General features: G+C 36.7%; 1 protein-coding gene across 1 annotated transcript; it reads left to right on the top strand.

The window, feature by feature from the left end:
• The first annotated feature begins 1,605 nt into the window (after nt 1-1,605).
• LOC7470575 (CASP-like protein 3A2) lies at nt 1,606-4,906 on the top strand. Its single transcript, XM_002299695.4, has 3 exons — nt 1,606-2,577; nt 3,447-3,582; nt 4,507-4,906. The coding sequence occupies exons 1-3, from the start codon at nt 2,303-2,305 to the stop codon at nt 4,726-4,728; spliced, it is 633 nt and encodes a 210-aa protein (XP_002299731.2). The 5' UTR covers nt 1,606-2,302; the 3' UTR covers nt 4,729-4,906.
• The last annotated feature ends 3,385 nt before the right edge of the window (nt 4,907-8,291 follow it).

Genomic DNA, 8,291 nt, shown 5'->3' with positions numbered 1-8,291 from the left:
CCTTCATGGTCTCAAATTGAATCCCAAATCATGCAAACGTTGGTGAAACATACACAAGCATTAAGCATAGAATGAAACACTCAACAACTAGTGAATTAATTTTATCAAAACAATTATTCACATATTCATAACTAGGTTACATAAAAAAATCACATAATAAGAGACTACTCCATAGCTAAATTAAAGAGAAACAAACTTGACACAATGAGCATCACACAAGAGTGGAGGATGACTGGAGAAAAGCCTTGATTCTCTTGAAGTCTACTGCTACCTCTTTTTTTTTTTTTCTTTTCAGTTATATTCTTCTCTCTTTTAGTGCTGCCTCCTATCTTTTATGGTGTGTTTAGGGTGTCAAGAGTCCCCTTATCTGCTACCTAAAGAGGTATATATATTTTGGCATTATCCTCCAAAGGAAAGGAAGTCAATTCCCTTCTCTGTCGCGGATTCTTTCTCTTCTTGATATTGCGTGCCAAATTTGGAGCAGAAAATGTGCAAATTAAGAATTTTTTATTTCTGGAACAATTGTAGAAAGTTAAATTTTATTTCTAACAAAACTAATCATGCAATTTTTGGACGTTTAGAACTTGAGATATAGGCCAAAACCCGAGATAGTGTCTGGGTCGTAGGAATTTTAGGTCTGATTCAAACTCTGTATTTCGACTTGTTTTTTGAGCTTTAAAACAAGAAAACTAAATTCTATGCTCTTTATATGAATTGTAGGCCCACGCCTCAGCGTTTCAGAATGGCAACAAAAATCAATTAGTGCTTAGTTTTAATTTTAAATTCATCTGTAATTTAATACTTAAAAAACATGTTAAATCCTTAAAAAGTCAATAATTCTTAAAGGCATCTAAAATCCTAATCAACTTGTATGATAGACACAAAATACTTCAAAATAAAACAAAAATAATTAAAATATATATGCAATAAATTCCTTTATTAGCGGACCTTAGGGGGTGGAGCTTGGCGCCCAAGCTTGTTGTAGGTCCCTGTACCTATGCATAATGGTGATCATTAGGCCTTCATGTTTTTTACTTTGAAACATTAACCCTCATTTCGTTAACTTCCAGTGCATTAAAAGAAATGGATGTTTTATTGACTCCATAGGAAGATTCTCTAACTCTAAACATGGAAACTAGCTGGGTGTGTTATAGATGGTTCAAGTTCATGAAGATGCAAAGAATTTCCTCACGCGTGGGCCATCATCAATTGTTTGCCATTGTTTACCAGATTTATAGCACTATATATATATATATATAAAAAAAAAAAATTTGTCTTCAAAGTTTTTTAAAAATTTAATTTTAGTCCTTAAATTTTCAATTTTTTCATAAAAGTTATGCATTTAGCCCCTCTAAAAATAAAATATTTGCTCTCCAACCTTATAGTTCTTATGATTGCACCCCCAGTTAAAACCACTACATGATTTTATGAGAATCTCCCATGCATTTTTTAAGTTTTTGCTGGAGCCATCATTTCTAACTAACATAAATTAAATTATTTTAAAAATATTCTTAAAATACAAAAACAAACTGGTCATTATCTCTTCTTCTAGATTCTTTAAGATTCTTCTTTTCCTCATCACTCAGGGTTGCTTAGCTGTTGTTGATTATGGTTCAATATATCCATCTTCAACTAGTTTCCACAAATCTAAAGAACCCAGAAGGTCCTTGAATTGCATACACAACATATCATAATTTTTCTCATGATTGCTTTGTCCTTCGGCCCTTGTCAATCATGTAGTCTTTCATTAGAATTCATCATGAAAATTCTGGGTTGTCAAAATAAAAAAGAAAGAGGGAGAGAACTGATTCATTCGACTTCTCCTTTGTGTGTGGCCTCTTCTTCTTCGAGAGTGCTGAGGGAAAAGATTGGGTGGATGGGAGAAATTCTACTCAGAAGATGATGAGATTAAGAGTTGTAAGAAATTATATATAAAAAAAACACTGTATACTGTAATTAGTGAGTAGTTGAACAGGAAGTGCATAACAAAAAACAATGTTGTTTTTGTTTTCTTGTGTTAATTGTCAATGGTGGGTGGTGGCCGGGGGAAGTTGCAGCTAAATTTCCCTAAAATGTCATGCTCTAATATTATACTATCACAAGCACTTAATAAATGTTTATTTTTTAACACATTTTAAGCACACGCTGTACAAGTAACCGCTGAGGAAGACAAGTACCCTGCCTCCCTCTGTTGCCTATAAAAACCTCCCCTCTCTCTTGACCGTCTATTGCCTGATTGCCTCCTAAATCATATCGCCCCCCCCCCACCCCCACCCCCCCCCCCCCCCCCCCCCCCAAGAACATGATGATGAATGGGCAAAAAATGGCAGCAGCAGAGGTGGCAGTGCAGCTGCCTGAGTCAAAGATGGTGACTGAGAACATAGGGGGAGCGGCAGCTGCTATGAGGCCTTTTGGCCGGAAAGCTGAAGTTATGAACGTGTTACTGAGGGTGTTGTGCATGGTAACATCTGTTGCAGCTCTGTCCTCCATGGTCACAGCCCAACAGTCCAGTACCGTGTCGATCTATGGCTTCATGCTCCCTATTCAATCGAAGTGGTCCTTCTCTCACTCATTTGAGTAAGTTAGATTTACCCTAATGCCCCTCGCCCCTTTTGTTCTTGCTGCTGCTGCTGCAGCTTGGTTGCAGGGAAACTGAGGGAAAATAACAGAAAGTGGAAGGAAAATAACTGAGGATATTATTTATTTGATTTTTTTTATTTTTTCATTCTTGTTTTCAAATTGTTTTTAAATTTAATAAAAAAAAATATTATTTTCAAATAAAAACATATGCTATCACATGAATATCTCTTAATCATATGAGTTTGCCGTTTTCATTGAGTTAATTTTATAGTCATAAAGATAATGTCCAGATTCTACTTGCTTTACTTTTGCATATTTTCTTAGTAACCAAACAATTCAAATTAAGTGGCAATAATTTGAGCCCTTTCTTTCTCGACCCTTCATTTGTGGTTTTTTAAATTGAATTTTCCAAGCTTGACCGACAAAAGCGGAGCCTGACGACCTCACTCGTTTGTCATGTTGTATGAAAAAATGTTTTATTTTTATGTTGACGGAATTGCCCTTTCAGGAAAAACAAAATTTTTGGTACTCCCACCCTCCACTATCATGGCATTTGAATGAACAGAATCAAACCCGTGACTGTTGTTGTTTTCTTCCTTCGCTTTTCTCTTAGTATTTACTTTATCGGATCTTGGTCAGATTATGATTTTCTACTTTTTTGACTGAAGTAAATCTTGTGTGACAAGTTGATGACACTCCTGTACCTTTTGCACTGACTGTTTAATCCCTTCCTCCAAAGCAAAGCAGAACTGGGGAGGGTCTCGTGCTCGAATCCTACTTAAGAACCAAATATATTAAAGAGTTATGTTTGTGTAAATTTGGATGAGCTAATTAATGTTAAGAATTCTGTCATTCCTGCTGAACAGATATGTGGTTGGAGTCTCTGCAGTTGTTGCAGCGCACTCATTGCTGCAACTGCTGATTAGCGTGTCAAGGTTGCTTAGAAAATCTCCGGTGATTCAATCAAGAAGTCATGCATGGCTTGTTTTTGCAGGAGATCAGGTATATACTTAAAAACATATCTTAAAAAGCACGCATCTGCTTGTCTCTCGGATTGCTAGTCTCCCGGTAGTTTCGATTGCAATGAGTGCCTTTCTGAATTCTGAAATTTTCATTTGTTCGTCCAATTAGTTTTTTTGTTACCGGGAAAAAAGTCTTATATGCTTGGTTATCACTGATCTTGAAAATCCACAGAATTCAGCTGATTCATGTTACTAAACAAGGTACCTAGGTCAGCTTGAAAACGAGTCAGAGTCTTCTTTACTGATCCCACCTAGCTATAGACTATAGTGCATACTTTACATATTGAAGTTCCACCTTATGCTAGGAGTTGCAAATGGAGCATGCACAATTGAAAAAGCCCTTGGCAATTAATGTCATAGAAGTATTGTTGGAAACTGACATAAATATTTGTGCCTCCTCATGTTTCAATGGGAGAATTGAGTAAGGCTATACTTCTTGATATGCATAGCTTCTTGAGCTACTAAAATATTATCAGCTACAGGAACGACACTAGCTTGTAAAGGACTTATGATATCATCATGCAAAGGTTTAATACGGCTGGGCAAGAATCAGGCCCCCTGGAATTTGCATCCATTTGCGCTTCATCAGCTCATTATGAGTGAGCCCAAATTTAAAACCATGGCCATTTCGATATAACAATATTCTAGTACAAAGGATTCTCAAATTTTCTGGAGCTGTTATTTCCAAAGTTGTCAAATTGTTGAAATATCCTGGTACTGCTACATCCCCTAGCTGAAAATGTAAATTAGTTGTCTCATCAAGCTTGCCCAATTAGTCACCTTGACTGGTAACTTAAGGGTGCTTGTTTTATAAAGTTTGAACTCGTGCAGCTTCAAGCATTTGGGTTCAACTCGTGCATTAATCTAGTACTCTACTGAGGTCTCATCAACTTTTGCGTTGTAGGTATTTGCATATGCAATGATAAGCGCTGGGGCCGCTGCATCAGGAGTCACCAACCTCAATCGCACAGGAATCCGACACACAGCTTTGCCTAATTTCTGCAAGCCTCTACAGAGCTTCTGTGACCATGTTGCTGTCTCTATATTCTTCACTTTCTTGAGCTGCTTCTTGCTTGCTGCATCTGCTGTTCAGGAAGTCATATGGCTCTCCAGATCCAAGTACTGAAGATCTTTGCCTTTCGATATACTTTTTGTTATCCTTCCTGGACAAGCACGACTTCTACGAAATAAGGGTTTATCCTTCAATTAATTCCAGTGATATCTTCTATCATTACTGGAAGTTTTGTGATCATGGCACTTTAACCCTTTGTAAATAACAAGGACTTGTCTATTTTGTTACAGTACCATACGGGTCTCACTTTTAGAGCAGTTTGTTTCGAAACTCTAGTACGTGCTAGCTAGCTAGTGTTACACTGTTTCAGACATGCTCAAGCCATCTTAACTCGGAGATAACAAATTATAGAAGTTTGAGGTTTTGAGATTTTTTCTAAATTTTATTTAGGGGTGTTTATTTTCAGTTTAATTTGGTTTTTATCAAAAAAAAATTAACTGGACCGAATTAAAAAAAAAAAACTGAAATCGAATTGAAACCGGTTCAAACCGATCGGTTTCAATTCGGTTCGGTTATTTTAGAACAAAAATCGAAACCCAACCGACTGGTTTTGGTTCGGTTCGGTTCGGTTCAACTTTGGTTAGATTTGATTGTTTTATATTAAAAACCATAAACTATATTATTTTTTGGGGTTTTCTTTTTGTAATTACTAATAGGTTTGGTTTCGGTGTGGCTCGGTTCGGTTTGGTTCGGTTTTTCAGTTTCAAATTTATAAAACCAAAACCGAACTGAACCGATCAGTTTTTTTAAATATTCTAATCGGTTTTTTTTTACAGTTTAATTTTTTCAATTATTTTTTTTAGTTTTTTTTTTAATTTAATTTAATTTTTTAATTTTTTTACTTACTCCTAATAACTTTAACGATAGAATGGCAGTTTCCCATTAGAAATATCAGTTCGCCATGGAATTTTAGGGATTTAACCGGGCTGCTTTTCTATTTATACTTTCTAATTTTTTAAAAAATTTAATATGTATTATATTCTCTAATTAAAATATAATACTATATATGTATTATATTCTCTAATTAAAATTTAATAGTACAAGATTGTATAATTCTATAAAATTATTTGAGAAGTGTTAGAAAGTAAATAGTATTATCTGGTAATTTGGTAGCAATCCAACAAAATGCCACGTGGATCACTACCAGAAATTCGCTAAATACCAACGGAATATTTTGGTCGGTAATTTGAGGTCGGAATTACCGACAGACACTTTTCCGTCTGTAATTCAGTCGGTAACTACGGACGGAAAAGTTTCTGAATTAAAAAAAAGGCGGGTCGCTGACGTGGAGGTTTTGGCGGGTCATTTTTTTCCGACGACATCACCGACGGATTCAAAAACGACAGCCCGTACAGTGACGTGACCGGTGCGCCGTTTACATTACCGACGGACTCACCGAGGGATTGGAAATGGCAGATCCGTACGGTGACGTGTCTATGTTTCCGTCAGAATCACAGACGTGATCACCGACTGATTCACTGACGGAATATCCGTCGGTAAAAGTTAATATATGTCAGCTCTGCCGACCCTCTCCTCCCCTATTTCTCCTTCTTCTTCCTAATCCCAACTCTCCCCATCTGCAAACAACCAGCCCCCCCTCCCCAAAAAAAAAAAGTCTTCCTCATATCAGCACAACAAGTTATATTTCTTGAAGTTTTGTGGTCACAGCATCCGTGTTCTGATTTACCGAAGGATTTTATCAATTTTTGTAAGTAATTCTTTCTTTTTAAATTTTAATATTTAATTAAATGTCAATTTTATCATTTTTTTAGTATATGTATTTTGTTAGCAAATGTACATGTTTTATTGTTATTTCTCAAACAAACTTGTAGTATATGAATGTATAATTCTATACCTGTTATGGTTTGTTTTAGATTTTGTAAGATTGTATTTGTTTGTAAACTGTTAAAACTTTATGGAACTACTGAAGTACATGTGCTGTTTTGAAATAATTAATAGCTTACTTAATGGGTCCGTTTAAAGTTTTGTCAATGGTATTACGGAGTGGTAATTTCTGTAAATTTATATATTTTAATTTGTATGGACGTTGATAAATGATAATGAATATTTAATATTTATGAGAAGTTGTGATTGGTTTGTTGGATAATCTCGAGGTAAAGTAATATTTTTGCAAGTTTATTTACCTAACTTAGTTAATTAATACATTATGTCATCATAATTTTATAGAGGTTCGATATAAATCATGGATGATCGTTCATGGATGTATCGAGATTCACCCCAAGGATTGCGGAGGATGGATTATTGTAACGAGGTTCAGGGTTTTATTAATTTCGCAACATCTATTCCTAGAAATTTTACTGGAGACGGTATTAGGTGTAAATGCAGGAAGTATGAAAATAAAAAGTATCTGCATCAAGATGTTGTAATGATGCATCTTCTACACAAAGGGTTTATGGAGAATTACCAGTGTTGGTATGCACATGGAGAAGTATTTGTTAGCGAGAGTGAGAGGAGAATGGAAGAAACGGTGGTTGGGTCTACTTCTAGTGCTAGCAACGACGTGCATGAAGCGGCAAATGACAACACTAATCCTTACAGAAATATGGTTATGGATGCAATGAGAATGAATCAAGGTAATGGCAGTCAATGTCCAATCGTAGAAGAAGAACCTAATGCAGATGCAGCTAGGTTTTTTGATTTGTTGAAAGATTCTGACGAACCATTATGGGATGGTTGCACGAACCACAGTAAATTATCGGCCGTAGCACATGTGTTCACCATCAAGTCAGATCACGGGTTGAGTGAGGTCGGGTATGACAAGATTATTGAATGGGCAAGAAGCATTTTACCTGAAGGGAACAGGCTGAAAGAGAACTTTTATGCTGCGAAGTCCATGATGAAACCCCTCGGTTTAGGATACCAAAAAATTGACACGTGCCCTAACTTCTGCATGTTATACTACCTTGAAAATGCTGAGATGACCGAGTGCATGACATGCGGGCATTCCCATTACAAACCTAGAACTAGCAGGGGAAAGACTCTAGTGGCATATAAAAAACTTAGATACTTCCCGATCACACCTAGACTGCAGAGGTTATTCATGTCACCAAGGACTGCTGAGCACATGACATGGCACCAAGCACACCATGCGGTTGATGGAGTGATGGTTCATCCTTCTAACGGCGAAGCGTGGAAACGCTTTAACAGTGTTCATCCTCACTTTTTAGCTGAATCAAGGAATGTGCGTCTTGGGTTGTGTACAGACGGATTCAACCCATTTGGGTCATTTGCTGCTCCTTATTCTTGTTGGCCGGTCATACTCACAGTTTATAACTTGCCACCGAGAATGTGTATGAGACCGGAGTTCATGTTTTTATCTACTGTCATACCCGGTCCAAGAAGCCCGGGGTGGAATATAGATGTTTGTCTTCGACCGTTGATTGATGAGTTGGCGCAATTATGGTCCTTCGAAGCTCTGACTTATGATGTATCGAGGAAACAAAATTTCCTTATGAGGGCAGCATTGATGTGGACTATCAATGATTTTCCAGCTTATGGAATGCTTTCTGGTTGGAGCACGCATGAGAAACTCGCATGTCCATACTGCATGGAAAACAACAAGGCATTCACGCTAGCAAATGGAGGTAAAGCTTCTT

This window comes from Populus trichocarpa, chromosome 1 (assembly GCF_000002775.5).
Source record: "Populus trichocarpa isolate Nisqually-1 chromosome 1, P.trichocarpa_v4.1, whole genome shotgun sequence".
In the NCBI taxonomy this organism is placed as follows: Eukaryota; Viridiplantae; Streptophyta; class Magnoliopsida; order Malpighiales; family Salicaceae; genus Populus; species Populus trichocarpa.
Note: the sequence above shows the minus strand (reverse complement) of the source record. Positions and strands in the feature narration are given on the sequence as shown.

Bases quoted from the DNA above. Each gene is read 5' to 3' on its own strand.
- LOC7470575 (XM_002299695.4), top strand. From the start codon at position 2,303: ATGATGATGAATGGGCAAAAAATGGCAGCAGCAGAGGTGGCAGTGCAG. The intron at 2,578-3,446 runs GTAAGTTAGATT...CCTGCTGAACAG, and splicing joins TCCTTCTCTCACTCATTTGA to ATATGTGGTTGGAGTCTCTG. The intron at 3,583-4,506 runs GTATATACTTAA...TTTGCGTTGTAG, and splicing joins TTGTTTTTGCAGGAGATCAG to GTATTTGCATATGCAATGAT.